At 47.1% G+C, this 18,269-nt stretch overlaps 9 protein-coding genes across 9 annotated transcripts; 6 read left to right on the forward strand and 3 right to left on the reverse strand.

Moving 5' to 3' along the window:
• Positions 1–104: 104 nt before the first annotated feature.
• Positions 105–1,889, forward strand: EYB26_009421 (uncharacterized protein; the record flags this gene model as incomplete). The annotated part of the gene is made up of 3 exons (XM_054268671.1): positions 105–515; positions 567–778; positions 830–1,889. The coding sequence occupies 3 exons, from the start codon at positions 105–107 to the stop codon at positions 1,887–1,889; spliced, it is 1,683 nt and encodes a 560-aa protein (XP_054124646.1).
• A 593-nt stretch (positions 1,890–2,482) lies between these two features.
• On the forward strand, positions 2,483–3,362 carry EYB26_009422 (uncharacterized protein; the record flags this gene model as incomplete). Its single annotated transcript, XM_054268672.1, has 3 exons — positions 2,483–2,623; positions 2,676–3,021; positions 3,106–3,362. 3 exons carry the CDS (start codon positions 2,483–2,485, stop codon positions 3,360–3,362), a joined length of 744 nt encoding a protein of 247 aa, XP_054124647.1.
• A 771-nt stretch (positions 3,363–4,133) lies between these two features.
• On the forward strand, positions 4,134–5,584 carry EYB26_009423 (uncharacterized protein; the record flags this gene model as incomplete). Its single annotated transcript, XM_054268673.1, has 3 exons — positions 4,134–4,206; positions 4,582–4,704; positions 4,752–5,584. 3 exons carry the CDS (start codon positions 4,134–4,136, stop codon positions 5,582–5,584), a joined length of 1,029 nt encoding a protein of 342 aa, XP_054124648.1.
• Positions 5,585–6,487: 903 nt separating this feature from the next.
• Positions 6,488–8,883, forward strand: EYB26_009424 (uncharacterized protein; the record flags this gene model as incomplete). The annotated part of the gene is made up of 3 exons (XM_054268674.1): positions 6,488–6,508; positions 6,557–6,805; positions 6,856–8,883. 3 exons carry the CDS (start codon positions 6,488–6,490, stop codon positions 8,881–8,883), a joined length of 2,298 nt encoding a protein of 765 aa, XP_054124649.1.
• A 308-nt stretch (positions 8,884–9,191) lies between these two features.
• EYB26_009425 (uncharacterized protein) lies at positions 9,192–12,694 on the reverse strand (the record flags this gene model as incomplete). The annotated part of the gene is made up of 6 exons (XM_054268675.1): positions 9,192–11,657; positions 11,707–11,895; positions 11,946–12,085; positions 12,133–12,230; positions 12,292–12,565; positions 12,613–12,694. The coding sequence occupies 6 exons, from the start codon at positions 12,692–12,694 to the stop codon at positions 9,192–9,194; spliced, it is 3,249 nt and encodes a 1,082-aa protein (XP_054124650.1).
• A 351-nt stretch (positions 12,695–13,045) lies between these two features.
• EYB26_009426 (uncharacterized protein) lies at positions 13,046–13,879 on the forward strand (the record flags this gene model as incomplete). The annotated part of the gene is made up of 2 exons (XM_054268676.1): positions 13,046–13,720; positions 13,787–13,879. 2 exons carry the CDS (start codon positions 13,046–13,048, stop codon positions 13,877–13,879), a joined length of 768 nt encoding a protein of 255 aa, XP_054124651.1.
• Positions 13,880–14,320: 441 nt separating this feature from the next.
• On the reverse strand, positions 14,321–15,358 carry EYB26_009427 (uncharacterized protein; the record flags this gene model as incomplete). The annotated part of the gene is made up of 5 exons (XM_054268677.1): positions 14,321–14,502; positions 14,559–14,720; positions 14,784–15,150; positions 15,206–15,239; positions 15,309–15,358. The coding sequence occupies 5 exons, from the start codon at positions 15,356–15,358 to the stop codon at positions 14,321–14,323; spliced, it is 795 nt and encodes a 264-aa protein (XP_054124652.1).
• Positions 15,359–15,656: 298 nt separating this feature from the next.
• On the forward strand, positions 15,657–16,444 carry EYB26_009428 (uncharacterized protein; the record flags this gene model as incomplete). Its single annotated transcript, XM_054268678.1, has 3 exons — positions 15,657–15,702; positions 15,785–16,083; positions 16,148–16,444. 3 exons carry the CDS (start codon positions 15,657–15,659, stop codon positions 16,442–16,444), a joined length of 642 nt encoding a protein of 213 aa, XP_054124653.1.
• A 261-nt stretch (positions 16,445–16,705) lies between these two features.
• Positions 16,706–17,799, reverse strand: EYB26_009429 (uncharacterized protein; the record flags this gene model as incomplete). The annotated part of the gene is made up of 3 exons (XM_054268679.1): positions 16,706–16,741; positions 16,802–17,549; positions 17,615–17,799. The coding sequence occupies 3 exons, from the start codon at positions 17,797–17,799 to the stop codon at positions 16,706–16,708; spliced, it is 969 nt and encodes a 322-aa protein (XP_054124654.1).
• Positions 17,800–18,269: the final 470 nt, after the last annotated feature.

The following is an 18,269-nucleotide window of genomic DNA, read 5'->3' on the forward strand; positions in this document are numbered from 1 at the left end:
AGGAATGGTGGAATCCCTCGGAAAAACATCGCCCGATAAAATAAATTTATCTGTATCAGCATATTGTATTTTCTGCATTGTATAGATCGGAACAATCATTCATCATGGCGAAAGAAATCACTAAAAAACGAAAGATTCCCAAAGATTCTACCAGCGAATCCAAAACATCCTCCAAACGTCGAGCCGTGGCAAGCGACCAGTCAAAAAATGAACAGACCAAGATCGAAGAGCTAGAAGCTCAAATCTCCGAATCGAGAAAATACTACAACAACATTGCGACTTTGATTTCCATGCTTAATGTCGACAACATAAAAGACAATAATGAGCAGCCAAACCTTGCAGTAACCGTTGCCCTCTGCCGTGTTTTCTGTCGACTTATCGCCGGCGGAAACTTGCAATTGCCTTCCAAGGCTAGCGAGCAGGAACAGATCGTGGTGGGGTGGTTGAAGGAGAGACTGCAGGAATATCAGAATGCTTTACTGGATATTATTCGATATGCAGATTCGTCTTCTCAGGTTTGTCTATCTTGGGTACGTAGTTTTGGGCTCGGACTAACGTCTTGTCAGATCACTGCCCTGACCTTGTCTATGCGACTTGTGAACGTGCGCGCAACCCATATCCCCGAAGCAGAAGTTCAGGTCTGGACCACTGGCTTGTTCCAGTCTATATTTGAGGCTTTGATCGAGGCAGCAAATGGTGATTTGGTACGCACCGAATTTGTCGAAAAGTTCGTCAAGGAATTCGACGACGTGAGGTTCTACACCTTTCAGAAAATATCGTACGTTCAACCCTCCACTCAGATGAAAGCCACCTTACTAACGAAGAATAGATCCTACGCCTCCGAACGATCCCCCGAAATCCTTGAACGACTAATCTGGATCCTATCCCAATGCGACTCCGCCATTCCCCAAGACTACAAATTCACAAACTTCCACGGCCAGCAACCATCCAAAAAGGAAAAATCCAAAAATCCATTGTTGTCCGTCAACTCACACAGAAGATGGGCCCAAGACGCCTGGCTTGCGGTTCTACGAAGCAGCAACTTATCCGAAGCGCAACGAAAATCCCTTCTCAAAAAGATGGCACACACAATCGCACCCTGGTTCCTTCGGCCCGAACTCCTCATGGATTTCCTGACAGACAGCTACAACGCTGGCGGCTCAACAGCCCTTTTGGCACTATCCGGTCTTTTCTATCTAATCCAAGAACGAAACCTCGACTATCCACATTTTTACACAAAACTTTATTCTTTGCTAGACTCTGAATTACTACATTCCAAACATCGTTCACGGTTCTTCCGTCTGCTAGATACATTCTTGGGATCGACTCATTTACCGGCTACCCTTGTAGCGAGTTTCGTCAAGCGATTGGCAAGGCTAGCCCTTAACGCGCCGCCCAGTGCGATTGTGGCTATTGTCCCATTTGCATACAATTTACTCAAGAGTCATCCGACGTGCACATTCATGATTCACCGGGATATCAGCAACGACACCAAAAAGAAAGCCACGATCGAAGCGCAGGGCATGTCTGACCCGTTTATGGCGGACGAGACAGATCCAACCCTCACAAGGGCTATGGAGAGTAGCCTCTGGGAACTCGAATCTCTACAATCTCACTACCACCCAAACGTCGCTGCAATTGCGCGAATCATATCTGAGCAATTCACAAAGCAATCGTATAATATTGAGGACTTTTTGGATTATAGTTATCAGGGCATGTTGATGGCGGAGTTGGGCGCGGCCGAGAAAACGTTCAGAAAGCCGCCGGTTGTGGAGTTTCAGATTCCCAAGAGGATATTTACGGATAGATTATTGTTGGAGGAGGATGGGGGAAAGGATACCGGGGTGGGTAGTTTGTTGAGGAAGGTTGTGGAGTTTCCTGTTGCGTAGTTAGGTGGTGAGTGAGGTGGTTTATATATTGTATATACTCGGTGTCTGGGAAATGGCAAGCTTCTGAGGTACGATGAAGACAAGATTTTCCAATATTCTCCTTGAATTTGATATTCATACGTAGTAGTACGTAACTACGTACTACTAGTAAATTGAATGTTATGCCAAGCGAAGAATGCTCTTCTAATTCTTCGATCATTGCTAGGGGTAAGATATTGGAATGTTAACCATCTTGGTTCACCACTATGCTATGGCTTCCTCAACCCTAGATCAAATGATCTACGTATCTATCCTTCCTTCTCCAGAAGAATGCACGTTTCCTTCACTTAAAGTCTAAAGAATATGGAGTATGTGGAGCGATGTAGTATTAATTGGTTAAATGCCCATTCTTGGATCTGGATTGGCATTCCTCGGGAGTCATGATTCCAGGGATGCGGATTGATGTTTTGTTGATATCTTGTTCTCATGAGTTTCTTATGTCTTAAAGATACTGATTGGCGCACTTTTCTTCGCTCACTAGGACTCTATCTTACACCTACTTGCTCCTGAGTCTCGGTAACCAGACACTAGCAGATTTACTATCAACACCCACGATGGCTCCAGTCAAGTATATCTTCGTCAGCGCAGGGCTGTTGGTGTCCGTCATGGCCGACTACGTCGCCTTCACAGAGTGGCCTGCCGCCCTGGTCGCTGGTGAACCCGTGATGTTGAGATGGATGGGAGGCAATGGCGCCGTAAGTGTCTCCCTCTCGTTCCGTGAACACCAGTCTAATACCAAGCATACAGCCCGCCACAATCACCCTCCGCAAAGGCCAATCTACAGACCTGCAAGACGTGCAAGTGTTGTCTAAGGACGCCAACAATGGCGAATTCAGCTGGACTCCTCCCACCGACCTCCAGAATGGTGACAACTACGCTTTTGAGATTTCTCAAGGAGACGAAAACAATTACACTGGCAGTTTGTCAATGACTGGTGGCTCAGATACACCCAAAGAAAATGTAAATGGGTTGAACAAAACGAAGTCAACGGAGAGTATGAGCAATTCTGCTTCTACTGCCACTGATACCGCGTCTAAGACGGCGGTGACTGATTCCACCGCTACGGGGACGGCATCAGCGACAGAGACGACAGGTACGGATACTACTAGTGCACTGTCATCGGGGACAACTACAGAATCTGCTGCTGCGACAGTCACTGACACCGCTGCATCAACAGGTTCGACCGCGTCGGATGCCACTGCCACGACAACATTTGGTGCTACGGCTAGTGACGGATCCAGCGCGACAACATCGGGAGCCGAAACAACCGAGACCGCTCTGGCATCGCACATGAACACTCCCTTCGTGGGATCGCACCAGTCTACCTCCACGGCAACTTCTTCGTCGAGCGTGCAAACCGGTGCGGCGGGTCGGGTTGGTATTCCCCTTGCTTTCCTTGCTGGCGCCGCGGGTTTTCTGTTTTTGTTTGTGTAGGTGAGCGTGGGAGACGCTGTTCCATAATAATGTGTCCTAGTTTCTCTCTTTCTTTTGTGTAATGGTTAGCAAAGCTTTGTCCGGATAGCCGTCACCCCCTGTACCCGTACCACGGGGCCTGTCTGTTGCTATTTGACCCGAGGCTCCGCCATCATCATCATCATCATCATCATCATCATGTCATGTTGCCGCGATGATACCCCAGTACATATTCCCGAGTCGAGCCTTTTCTGGATTCGCTATTAGGCAGTTCGAATGAAAACCAAAAGTGAATCATGGAGTGTTTCTGTCTGTCTGAGTGTGGAATGTTCTTCAGATCATAATACTGTAGGTTCGCGGGAGCAGCGCCTAGTGCCGGCTACCGAGTGCTAGCCTCTGTCTCAGCCAATAGGAAGCCACAGCCCCTGACTATGGCCTCCTGCCATTGGCCCACTGTTCTCCCATCAAAACGGATCCGAGTAGGCGCTCTGATTTGTCCCCGGCTGACATCATGCCTTCCTCTCCCTCGTCTACTTTTTTTGAGATCACGCTGATACTGCTGTGCATATCACCCCGGACTCAAAGCCCGCTTACTTTACCTGATCTGTTTGTATATGCAGATTAGCCTGGCCGATCAGGGCACGTCTGTGGATGGTTTTCAGATTGCTCGTGTCTGATTTCACATATTGTGACCGGTTTCCCGGAGGTCATCTGTTTCTCCGGAGCTTCCCCAGCCTACATACAACGTCACTCGGAAATTCAACACAGCACAGCATCCCGAATCGCAATTAAATGAAGAGAAATACATTAAGGAAGAAGGCTCCTGCAGATGCTCTTGGCATCCGACCATGGGCTTTGGACAGTGGTAAGCCAATTCATTCCCCGGCATTCAGTGTATAGCACGCAGTGAGCCGCTATGCTTTCCACGTCTCACAGTCCCCTGCATACTGCGTGAAGGTGAAGGCAAAGGCCCGCTTAACCATGGTTGAGCTCACTTTCTAAGCTTTCCACGCTCAAGTCTCTTTCTTTTTTCTCCTTTCTTCTTTCTTCAGTTCCACAAATCATGAGCACAATGCCTCCCCCAAACTTCACACCCTTTATGTCCACCTGTTTCATCATCACATATAGATGGATACAACACCACCTCGCTTGAGTCCCCTCAAGCGAATGAAGAAAGCCTTGACCATGAAACAGAAGAAAGAGCCCTCTTCGACTGACGATGATTCTTCTTCCAATCCAGATGCGCCGCAGTTGAATTTACCTCGTGTCGAGACTCGATTGGAAATACATCAGACGAATGGATTGTTTGACTCGATGGCGACAGATCGGCGTGTAGTTTCGAATCCGGCGAATCCGCCTGAAGGTTGGTCTTATAATGGAATGTGGAGGGTTTATGGCTGACGATGTTAGATGGTGTCAACGGCGCAAACGGCGCCAGGGGAATCGTGTCAAAAAGCTCGAATAATGATCTCTCCTCGGAATGGACGTCGGCGGTCGGTCATGCGAGTACAGGAAAATCGGGGAGGGTGATTCACAATTTACAAGAAGAGATCGCTCGCTTAACGAGAGAGCTGAGTCTCTACCGATCGCGGGCAGAAGAGGCACAACACATCAACGAAACACTAAAAGAGCAGATAATCAATATCAGCGAGCGATTACGAAACTCAGAACAATCCAACGAAACAAACCTTGCTTCCATTGCACGAAAAGATCGAAAGATAGAAGACCTGCGTGCTGAAGTCCAAAACGAAAAATCGAGAAGGCTCAGAGCAGAGGCAGAGACGGCCAAAGTCAACCAACTCATGTCTGAAGAACAAGACGAATTTCATCGCAAATGTGCCGAGCTGCAAGAAATGTCAAATTATAGTACTTCTCAGTACGATGTATTATCCAAGACATCACTGAGGGAAAGATCTGATATGCAGAGAAAATTCAAAGGAATACGAGATGAACTTGCGTCGCTTCGAGACCAAGCAGAGCTCAAGGACAGAGAGCAGGAACGACTGGATGCGTTGATAAATCGACAGAATCAAGAACTGGAGACGGAGAGGCGTCGGATACAGGAGATTTTCACTGCATATGACACTTATAAGACTGCACGGGATCGCGAGTTTGAAGATTTGCTGACGAAGGGACGCCAAAATCAGGCCAATGTGGACGCAGCGGTTGCGTCGCTCAAGGAGACCGAGGATAAAATGAAGTGGGTTATGCACGTCAAGAAGGATATTGAGTGGGCTGAATAGATCGTCTTCTCATTCTGTTACGACTTGACTCCTGTCATTCGACTACATGCTCGTTGCTTTACTCGACGCTCAGCCTCTTCAACTACAAACACCCACAACATACTCCCCACTAATATATATTCACCTCGATACCCTTGTCATATTCATGGCCACGGCGTTTGGTTTGTCCTTTACATTGCATGTCTAGCCCTCGACGTGGGCGTACTTTTTACCATACTCGGGGAAACTGGAAATACTTCCTTATTTACATATTATGACTGCTTGTACTGTATCATTCTTACTCAATTTAATAGAGATGTCTTAGACATCTATCAATCAAGATATACATCCATGAATCTATTCATTCTCATGTATTTGACTATTTGTTCCCATACAAACAGTCTCATGCACGTCATACCCTACACTAACTCTACGCCCAGCTCAAACACTCTCAACCACCTCCCGTGCACTTTGTTCACCTTCAAAGTGGATGGCAATTACCGGCCACCCTTCGTTGTTTCAGTCTTCTTTCTTTGTTGATATGTCTCAGCTGAATGCTCGATTTTGTCTCATTGAGTGAAATGGGAAATGGGTGGTTGGTTATCAAACCATGTGATCCTTTGACTTCATCCTCGCTCCTTCCCCCGGACCTTCCAATATATCCATCTCTTCCACTCCTTCTTTTCTTCTCGTTGTTTCTATTCTTTCAACTCTCTCTATCGAGCTTCATCCACCTCTCATGCTGCCTTTCTTTATTACGGACCATTCAACTTGCTGTTTCAATCAGATTGCTGTCGGATTCGTATGATTCCCCTGATAATCTTAGATACTCTCACCTTCGTACTATCACCCTCTCACTTCAAGAGCTAGTATCTAGCTTCCTCTGCCGCAGTCGTTAAGACCTGAAGGAACACAGTTGTCAACATGGCTACAGCTAATCCAAAGGTACGCATGTTCTTTCTCGACGAAGATGGGCTAACGTTTCTAATTCAGACACTCGAGAAAGTTACAGACTGGTTTCTAGATGACCTGCCCAGCACTGAACCACCGGCTACCGGATCTTGGGACTGCCCCCCTAACTACCATCAAGACCGTTATGCACCGTTTCTCAAACATATTGCAGACGTGACCGGAACCAAAGTTACCTACGACGCACTCGGTCATAAGGTTGACGTCTTGGGCAAGGACGCAACTGTTGTTGAGCAGACGATTGAGCGCCTTACGTATCTGCACTCTGCGCTGGTATGAAATCGTGCTCCGCAACGATTCATAAAGTCTAACGTAGAGTACAGTCTCTCTTGACGCCCATGCCGACAAGTCACCAGCACCACATGTTTCTACCAGCCCACGGCTATGACAAGCTCCAAATCACGCCTTTCAGGCATCACTCAGCCGCAACTACTGTGAAGACTCTTGCTTCCCCCGATGAGTGGAAGTCCTTGGCTTCTATGGGCGTCCTTGTGCCATTCCGGCAAGTGATCAGGCAGGAGAAGTCCAAGGTCACCACAGCCACGTCACGCCCCGCTGTCCCATCTCGCTTTCTGTCAAATCACACCTTTAGGATGTTCGGGAACTACGATATGTACAACAAGACAGTCTCGTCCAGCGAAGGCTCTAGTCTGTCGAGTGCTGCCGATAAACCAGTGTCCAACCCTGATCCACCAGAACATGTTCTAACCTTGAGGCCGAAAGAATACTATTCTATACTGGCTTCCGAGAACACTGATCGGGTCACACAATGGGTAGACCAGAACAAAAAGTCTGATTCCACCACACCTCCTGTCGACCCTCAACAGTCCGTTCCGCCCGAGGAGTACCCTCCCGAGCAGAAGCCTGTGCGAGGAGTGTTGAAGCGTCGGGTCAGGGAGACGTCCAAGTCGAGCCCTGTGAAGAGTGCGAAGGCAAAAGCTACACAAGAGCAGGCCTCAGCTGATCCCCAGCCCATATCTTCCTTGATCCCTTGGAAACCGAAACCTGTGCCAACATTTCATCACACAATGGCTCAGAAGGTGTCTCCTGGTACTAACTCACCATTGAAGCAAACCACGCTGGACAAGTACTGGACATCTGCTGTCGGTGCATTCGAAAAGGAAAAGTCAAAAAGAAGCAAACCCGAATCACGAGAGTCTCCCCCAAGCTCTACATCCCGTCCCACTACTACAACCGAGAACGTAGCCGAGTCGTTCATTCCAACTCAAAAATATGCAAACGAGACACCAAAGCTTACAACAAAGCCAATTCTCCATGCAGATTCTCATGACGTCCTCGAAATATTCAATGCCTTACAGCCAACTCTAGAAGCGGCTAGGTCGTTTCCGGGGTCTTTGCAACTCGAAGCTCACATCGAGCTGATCACCATGGCACCGTATTCGCCTGATCAATGTTTTGACGATAGAGTTGTGACAGTGGAAGATTGGAAGGAGAACTTTCAGCCCAAGAAAGGCACTTCTTTGGCTCCGTACTGGGCGTGGAACAAGGTGACTGGATCGGGGGCAGACGTCGATGCTATGATAGATATTATTTGGAGCAAGAAGAGTCCACAGCGAATATTTCACGAGACGCCTGTTGATCGTGATGTTGTTTTTGAATATCATTGTCGCATAGGAGATGGTTCTGGCTTTGTGATCTCGCTAGACGAAGCCGGTTGTCCAAGCTTTCACCAAACGCCATCTGTGTTAGGATGCTCCACGATCCATTTTCCTCACCGGATGTGGGACATGAATATTACTCTGAAAGGAGAAATGAATCTGCACTGTTACAAAGATCCGGAGTTGAAGAAGGCAATTGACGACTTTGTCATGACCATCTACTTCGAACCAGGCAATGATGACATTATTATCTTCTGCAGCGAGCCAAGAAACAAGGTCTTTATTGTTGACAAGATCCTGATGAAGAGCACGGTTCGGCATCTACACATACCCCTGAATGAGGAAGCGTCGTCCAAGTTGATTTTCAAGACCGTAGAGATTCGGCAATTCATGACCGGCCGTAAACCAAACCATCCCAGGCTGATTCGCGGTCGCATACCGGTTGATAAACGGCAAGAGTGTATTTCAGCTAGACTTCTGTGGTACGAAGTGTCGGTTGTGAGTGACGCGATCCAGAAGCTCCTAAATACCAACCAAGAATTAGAACTTGGGCAGCAGACGGAGAAGTGGAGTGCCGTTGAACTTCTTGGAGATGAAATCAGGCTAAAGGATGTTCCGTTTGAGTCAAGTCAAGTCGCTCAGTCTATCGATGATTCTGGATTTGGCAGCATGTACAGATTGGGAAAGGTGATTTTGGACCGTATGAGGATCGGCGAACCTCAATTAAGTTGAGTCGCTGGAGGTTGAAAATCATTCATGAAGGAACACTTTGAAATTTTTATAAGGAGACGTTGTCAAGGCGGCTTGAGACTAAAATAACACGGAACGAGGTGGTGGTGTGGTTACTTTTGTCTCATCAGATTCATATCCTCCGAGAAGGGTTGATCACATATGTATGCAATATTCAATTCTTCTACTTCTAGGCTAGACCATGGACTAATAGCATCAACTCACTTAAATGCATCACTCTATCTCTACTCTTCATATAAAATATCCTTTCCAAACCAAACTTTTTATCTCATGTAATGGTTTTCTTCAAATCACTCATCATCTTCTTCTTTCTGATCTTCAACGCCCCTCAACCACGCCGCCCTCGCATCAACAGCAGCCTTCCTAACATCTCTCTTCGGATCATCCAATATCGTCAACAATTCCCTAAGCACCATATTCTTGACCGGCAATAACGGCGACACCCCACTCGTGACCGCTACCTTTGAGCCTGTAGGCCGATTTATAGCCGCCGCCAAAGCGACATCAACATCATCTACCCCACCTTTCACTGCGTTGGAGGATGTAGGGAGGAGATACAAGCACCGCAACGCGGCCTCCCGCACTGTTGCCGCCGTCGGCACACCCTCTCTTTTCGCGGTCGCTAGCGATGCGGTTTTGAGCAGTCGTTTGACGAGCTCGGAGACATGGCCTGTCTGATCGATGATGCTTGCGCCGCCGTTGTCGCGGATCAATACTGAGAAAGTGTGCAGGGTTGCTTGTTTCACGGGTATGCTGGTGGCAGCGTCTGAGGTTAAGTCGAGGGATTGTAGCAAAAGGGGTAAGAGGGAGGGGAGTTCAGGCAGAACAAGAGAAGGGGGTATGGAGGTCAGAATGCCGGAGAGTGCGGTTAGGTAGGATGGTTTTATATGTGAAGCATCTTCGGTTGAAGGGGTGGGGAGGGCGCGGAATTGAGAGCTGATCATTGGCACGACGATCCCAAAGACGCGCTGTTTTGATAATAGGCGAATATTAGCGCCGTTTTGAGTCGATAGGACGTCATCGGGGCTGAGGATTAGAGAAAAGCCCTTTGCGGCTGTTTCGCTGGTCGCTCGGTCGGTGGAGGAGAGTAGTGTCAAGAGTTGGGAGAGGATGGATGATGTACTTGGCGCGAGGCGCAAGGCGAGGGCCTTAGAGATCCAGAAGAGTGTTTTTATGCGGTTGGGAAGTATGCCGGTGTTTATGCTCTCGGAAGACTGGGGAAAGGATTGGGTGAAGAAGTCAGCAGCCAGAGGGAGGGCGGAGGCAGGGAGGAATTTGTTGATGAATAGGGCAATCTGGCGATGGATGGAGAGTTGGACGGCTGGTTCATCAGTGGATTCGGCGAGTTGCACCAAATCTTTGAGGAGAGTGATTGTGTCGGCTGGGTTGGTGGTTGTGTAGGGTAGTTTGGTGGTGTCCTTTGGTAGACCGGCAAGTAAATACGTGGATAGGATCATGGTGCGTTTTTGGTTTTGGTTGTTCGTTTGTGAGAATGGGACGGGTTTGAAGGCGTCCGACTGGCTGGTAAAAAGGGTGTAGATGTTTTCGGCTACTTCGTCTTGTTTCTCGCGAGATATTGAGTGTACGATGAGCGCGCAGAGTCGTCCCAATGTATCCAAGACAGAGACATCGCGTAGTATTTTCGAGGAGTCATTCGTTGAAGCCAATGCCGCCCTTTTCGATAGTCCGACGACAATGCGATCGTAATAGCTATCAAGGCTCAGGGTCTGGATTGCATCGTCTGGTTTCTTTTCCATGGCATGGATGATGGTCAACAAAATAATCCTAGCATATCGAGGATGAGAGTTATCCGCTTGTAACAACAGGTCCAGTTTATTCAACAGACGTCTAACCAACGTCTCGAAAATGTTTCTTTGCGCGCTGATCTGGGCTAATGTGTCCAACGTGGTTATATATTTCATGTCTGTGCCATCATCTTGATCAGGCAAAGTAGCCATGAAAGCAGGCAAAGTAATTTCCATGATGATATTTGACTTATATCGCGAGAGTTCTGCCAGCGCGGAGACGGCGTCCTTTTTCAGCACTCCAGACCCGACAACTTCCTCTTTTAGGAGGATTTCATCCAGGTATTGCACGAATAATCCAATCTCATTATCCTGGAAGAAATTGCGGAGCGTCGACAAGCGCAAAAGACCTTGCAATGCGGTCTGTCGGAAAGAAATCTCTTCTTTGGCAGAACCCATCAACGCTTGGCTAAAAACCTCGGTGAATTGATCCTGGAAAGATGTCAAAGGATTTTCGAATTGCTGTGTGAAACCCTTGTCAGCCCATGTCCCGTACAAATCAATCGCAGCATCCAGCAATGTGACATATGTCTCCAAAAACGCTCTTTGCTTGGCAATAGAGTCTGCTTCTTGGTAGATTGTAAAAAGAGGCGCAACGACAGATTGTATGACGAGGGTAAATGCTGGAATAGATGCAGAGGATACATTTCGAATGATTTCACGCGCGGGTTTTGCTTGTTTGGCTTGAGGTTCGCGCAGTTGTTCGTTGCATTCCGTGATAATTGGTTTGAGAAAATGGGCAAGGGGCATATCTTGAGTGACTTGTACTGTGTGTTCTGATAGTCGTTTCACAATAACTTTCAGCATGCTCAAGGACATTTCAGACAAGAAATCCTCTTGTACGTTTAGGATCTCAAATTTGACGGCGTCCCAGACTTGGATGGAATATCTTGACACTGTGTTGGTGTCATAGGACTCTATACATGCAACCAAAGCATTCAACGAGTCTCGCTATAACAAATAAGTATCGTGTTGTTCAATTGACAGCTGATCGGCTTACCTTGACATTGTTTGACGTCGAATCAAGTTTATCAATCAACGCTGGGAAAGCATGAGGCGCAAACAATGAATTCGATGCTATACAAGCTTGCAAACGGTCCTTCAAATCCTGAGCCGTGATTCCATATGGATCGTTTGGGGGAGGCTTGAAAGTAATCGGAAAGTAATTATACACGGAGTCGAAAAGCGTCTGTCTAGGCATTAGCTTCAATTTAGTCTTCTCGAGGTCAAACTGCTTACTTCAACATGATGGGTTATGTCCCATTCAACCATCAGCACGTTGAGTATGGAAAATACAAGCATGAGATTGCGCGGGTCTTTCTCGCCGGTCATTAAATCCACCATGCCGATGAGGGATTCGTCGCCCAGATCGTGAAGAGCTATTGTTATCAGATCTAGTTTCGAAAAATCGCTCTAGCTGACGCACCTGTTCTGTGGTTCTCCATCAATCCATTGACCAACTGATATACCTGATATCTCTGTGATTGCGCTCGGGCTTGTAATTCCTTGTGGTGTTCGAATATCCTATATGCCGTCAGTCATACCTCTCTCTTCAATACATTCCAGCAAGGAGAGAATAACTCACGCCCGCACAGTCTCCTGCGCAAAATCCCTCGTAAATCTCTCCAACCTCTGCAACGTATCCAGCCCCGTAACAGCCCCGCCATCCTCAATCCGATCACAAAAGAACGTCGTCAAAACCTGAATTTGCTGTCTCGTCAAAAACTTTGACGAAAACGCTTTAACGACTGCCGCCAAATATGAAACAGCTTTTCTACGAATTATGGCGTCGTCATAGTTTATGTATTCGCCGAGGGATTGAACGACGTCGAGTAAGGTGGTTTGCTTGTTCTCGACATCTTTTATTGTTAGCACTACTTTCATAAGCATGCATGATATGGATTACCTTGAGCTGTTTGTTCGGCGATTGCAATGGCAGCTGGCTTATCGCGATCCACCGTCAGCATGAATGTCTGCAAGGCCGACATCTTGCTGGTATTTATTTCTCAATTGTATGGCGTTGAGGTCGTTGAAGTTGTCCCTCTTTTTCTGTGGCCGATATCCGGTGCCGCATTCGTTATCGATAAGGTCACGTGGGTCTACTACATACTCCGTACAACAGCACGTTCTCCTATATTTCAGTGAATCGTTAATTTAAAAATGGGATATCAGTTTGATTGAGAAGACTTGATTATATGCACCAAAATTATGGTATCTACATGAGGGGTGCTGCTATCACGTGATACATCGGACGATGCGACAAGCGATTTGCGTCATATCAGCCAACCCGATCAAAACTAGATTTCTGATCACATCATCGAACACTTCAACTCGACACAATGAAGAATTCCGTCCAGAAAGTCCAACTAACAATATACGCTACAATACTGAGTCTGACGCTCGTCTGGCTCGTTATTTCCGTTACCGACACTGCCGTATTGGCTTTGCGCGAGTGGGAGTTTCTCCCCTGCGTGACTAGGCATCATCATCACATATCGACCGAGAAGCAACAGCCGCCGCCCTTTAATATTGAATATCTCAATTTCATAGACGGCGACGACGAACAAAAAGAAGATAATACCAAGGCCGAAGTTCCTTCGCCGCAAAACGTGATCATGCCTCCAGTCACCGGCGGCGGCGACGCCTCAAACCTCATAGTCTCCGACCTCCTAGTCAAAACCCCCAAAATCAACGTCTTCGCCTCCTTAACTCGCGATTTCTACCCCATCGCAAGCCGGCTGAATGACAAGTCCCAAAACACCACGGTCCTTGCGCCCCTAAACTCGGCCATAAACTCTTTGCCGCGGAAACCATGGGAAGATCCGGAGGACTACGAACGCTTCGGTAAGGCACAAGCGTATAAAGGTGATGAAGGAAAGGATAGAGCGCAGAGGAACCTGCAGAGGTTTGTGGAGGCGCATTTGGTGCCCGTTAGTCCGTGGAGGGAAGGGGAGGAGGTTGAGACTGTTGGTGGGGGAAAGGTGAAGTGGGTTAAGGAGGGGGATACTGTTTTTGTAAGTTTTAACCCCCTGGAACTATATCATAGTTTGCTGGAGATCTATTGCTAATATGGGGAATAGATTGAGCCCGGACATATTGAAGTTGATAGCACTGCTTCGGAAGTGTCGAATGGGAACGTGTGGGTTCTCAAGGGGGTTGTTAATTACCAATGAATGAGTTGGCTTTGGTTCGTTTATATTATGTTTATGATACGACAACGGGTTTTTTCGCTTTGGTTTTTTGGGACTCGGGTTGGGATATATCACGGATTTGGATGGGACGTCTTCAAGCTGGTCTTGAGAACTGATTTTGTACATACATGGCACTTATTTTGCGTTTCTTGCGCCACTTGCAGGTTATAGTTTACAATGATACCGTGATAGCCTTACAATCTTATACCCATCTCTGTGCAGGGGGTATCGTAGCGACTGATATATTCAGGTCTCCTTCGTACAGACCTCTGTACAACATAATGACATTATCCATCATTGTTTATGTAAACCAGAACTATATAATATTTTATACCAGGCCCTGTAGGCTGTAGCAGCCAGCCGGCTCACCCTAACAACATGACATAACATACATTTTCAAAACAATGCAATGACCGCCACCCTCTAAGACTTCCAATTATGTAAAACCCTCTCCTCAATACCATCCAACAAACTGAAGTACTCCATAACCTCCAGGTTTTCGGCTTCGCTCTTGTATAGCTTGTCAGGGTCGGCGCCCGGCTGGAATGGGTTTGCCCCTGCGGCGGGATTGGCCATTGCCATTTGTTGGGACATTTGATTGGCGGCTATGACAGCAATCAGTATGGTATGAGAGGATTAAAGGGTAAAGAGTGGTTTTTACCGTTATCAGCACCGAGAATGAATCCAAAAATCGACTGGAGACCCATCAAGTTGAGGAAATACCATGACAGACTTGACACCCATCGCACATCAAGGTCGCGAGTCGCAACGCCGGATTGAAGCATGGACTTGAAGCGAATCGTGAGAGGGAAGGGCAATTTCACTACATCATCACTCATTAGCTTACGGCCACGTGAAAAAGGTCAGTGTTGGGGGGAGCGCGTACAAATAACAAACCCGGAAAAGAAAGCATTAATCCAACTCATAATCAATGTCTGAGGAATCATCATCATCATATTGCCCTTCATCATACCCATCATACCCTCCATAGCCGCTGGATCAGACATTGGGTTTGCGGGTGGTTGGCCACGGTTTTCGGGGTCTTTCAGGAATGCGCCGTTGTTGTATGCAGATATCAGATATTCTTTGCGAGATGCAAAACCTTCCGGAGTGAGGACGGCGCAGGCATTGTTGCGGAGATTGACGCCGTGGATGAGCGAAAGTCGTTCCCGGGATTCGAGGAGGGTGCTTGCTGGTTTGGGAGGGGAGTTCATGAGGACTGTTGCGTAGTGTCGGAGGATGCCGGTTAATATCTGGAACGATATTAGACCTTGCGAGAAGTGTATCTGGATATGTAGGAGGATATACCATGACAATTGTGATAGGAATGAGAATCCAGTAACTTCATTTATTCGAATAACGTCAGTAAAGTCTCATTCAATGCGTTCACTCGCAGATCAGAGAAGCTTACAAAAGAGCGGGATCGCGAACGATCGTCTGCTCTAAGCCTTGAACAGCCATGTTGAAGCACTGCTGTACTGCTGTACTCGATGCAATGCGGTTGTTTGACTCCGTCGGTTGTTGTTGAGTGAAGTGAGGTTAGAGATCAGATCAACGAAGGTACCGTAGGGAAAGTGCTCCACTTTAGCGGGAAACAAGCTCAGCCAGATTTATGGACAGCTCGCCGCAACTTGCTTATCTACAATACATCGCGTGCCCTTGATTGCTGCAAAACTCCCGAAATTCACTCCTTTTTTTTAAGAGATTGAACTTGGATCCCTCTCAGTGAAACCACTGAATAGTTTTGACCAAGAAGAAAATGGCATCCGCAGCCGCACCAAAGGTGCCCATTTACTCTCTCAATGGTTCGCACCACGTTTACAATTCCTCAACTCCAAATAAACAGCTCTACAACAGACTCCTAACTCATTTCCAATTTACAAACAGATCTAAAAAGCACAACCGACGACGCTTTTACCCCCTACCTCTGCACTCTCCCTCAACCCTACACCTTCACCCGCGACAACTCCAAAACCACCATCCGATTCATCCTAGGCTATACCGCCGTCGCAATCGCCGGTGTCACATTCTACCTCGATCGCCAGTTAGGCTGGGAAGCCACCGAAGCAGTATGGGTGAAATGGGCGGTGGGCGTGTATTTCCTGCTGAATACATTGTTGCAGTACTGGATTTGGGCTGTGGAGGCTGGTGAGGTGTTTAGGGGCGTTAGGAAGGATGGGAATGCGGTACGGCCCCCCCTCCCCTTCTTTCTTTCCTCTGAGAGAAGAAAGTATACTGACTTGGTGGCAGATAACAATTCAATCCCTCACGAAAAAGCATAGCCCCATCTACAAGATCAAGGTTCAATACGCAACTCCAAAGGGAAAGATACTTCAACGAAAGGAGATTGAGTCACCCTTTACGGCTTGGTTTGCGGCGAATGGAACGTTTCATCCGGAACCGTTCAGGGCTTGGCTGGCGAAGGAGATTGATGTTTTGGGGGAGGCTCAGAAGGAGACTCTGAAAAAGACCGGTGATGTTTCGGGGCATGTTGGTGTTGAGGAGGAGTCTGTCCCCAGTAACAAGGGTAAGGGGAAGAAGAAATAGACATGTAATATGGATATGAACATGGGGGGTGTGGATTGTTGGCCCCGGTTTGCTGTTGATGTCAATTGGGTTTATTATACAGAAGCCGGCATTATATATCAACGTAGGGTTACGGAATCAAGATCAGCGTGATGATAGTCTAAATACCATTGCTCCATTTTTTTTCCTTAATATACAACATCATAAAACATAAAGCATCATTTCTAAACACAATATCTTTTTTTTTAAAAAAAAAAAAAATTAATAAATAAATAAACATATCTATGCTTTCGTAGCCGCGCGGTTTTGAACGATTCTCTGCACACATATATCAGCATATGTATATTAACTTACTCAAAGTTAGGAAAGGAGACTCACCAGTAGATTCCTCAACAACACCACAATTGTAACCTTTCCAATCGACGGCACATAAATGGACGCTTTTTCCTTGACCTCTGGTCCAAAGTTCTTCTCACTCGAAAAGTTAATGCACACTGCTCCGTTTCTGAGTAACGAAGTATCGAATTTGTATGAATCTCCAGGGACACCGGTAATAACCACGTCGCATAGAGGGGCGGCATCTTTGATGGTCCATCCCTCCAAATCTTCAACTTCGTGTCTTCGTTTTTTCAGGCCTTCACCACGAGTGAATTTTTGGACACCGGTGATATCGACGCTGTAGACGCATGCGCCGTCGTTTGCGAGTAGGGCTGCCAGAGGGCGACCGACGACTTCGGACCGATTCACGACGCAGATTGTGTGGCCGTGCAGGCGGTTTCCGTAGTGAAGGATGGTGTTGTATACCCTTAGATATTCCAAAATCTTGACAATTGCAAGCGGCGTGCAGGGCAGAATCGATTTCTGGGTTCCACCTTCACTCTTGCCGTCCGCAGACACTTTCTCGTCCAAGAAGCGAATGTTTTGATACATATTAAAGACGTAGCGGTGACTCAACCCTTCGACGTCCTTGGATACATCCACGATTTGTTGCAGGTACTGGTCTTGACGGTTGTTGAAGATGGGATAATAAACGATTATGCCGTCGACATCGTCGTCGACGTTGGCGGCCAGGATGGCTTCTTCGATTTCTTCTTTGTCGACGTCGCGGCGGGTGTACTGGAAACCACTGCGTGCGCACTCAAAATCAAAACTTGATCATCCAGGAAAAAAATGGGACGTATGGGGAGCTACTTTTCATGACAGGTCTTCTCAGTCCAATCCGCATACATGCGCGCAGCAGGGTCCGAGTTTGCCAAAAATCCGACGAGATGCGGTTTCCTGCCTAGGGTTTTGAGACCGTCGTGCACTTCTTGGAGGAGGCCATTGGCAATGTTTTTGGCCAATACGACCTTGCAGTGGGGGGCTTCTGATGCCATTGTTGAAACTATACTCGAGAAAGAAAAGAACAGAAGAAAAGCAGAGGTGGGAATTGCAGTGATTGAACGCGGGGTTGAGGGAAATATATAAAATAAAAATTTTGGCGCGGCCGAATCTTATCGCAGCCAATATGACAACATCGATCCGATCCCGGCGGAAATACCCCTACGCCGAATATTTCTCCAAAGACGACATTTGAGATATACCAGTTAACATTATTGTTTGTTCTAAGATTTAATCTGGCTGATTCTAAGATACCTACGAATTAGGGAAAACGGTCAGGAAGAAATAAGTAGTTTGTGCATAGAAATACAGGTAACGGAACACATGCTGAACGACACAAAAGAAGCAAACAATTGACCTCGCTTTTGATCAAGTCTTCTCATCCACCATAATTGATCCAAGTAATCAAGATCTATATAACGATGAAAGATGAAGACAATGCAAGTAACCATACCACCAACAGCCT

Source organism: Talaromyces marneffei, chromosome 8, assembly GCF_009556855.1.
Source record: "Talaromyces marneffei chromosome 8, complete sequence".
Classification (NCBI taxonomy): Eukaryota; Fungi; Ascomycota; class Eurotiomycetes; order Eurotiales; family Trichocomaceae; genus Talaromyces; species Talaromyces marneffei.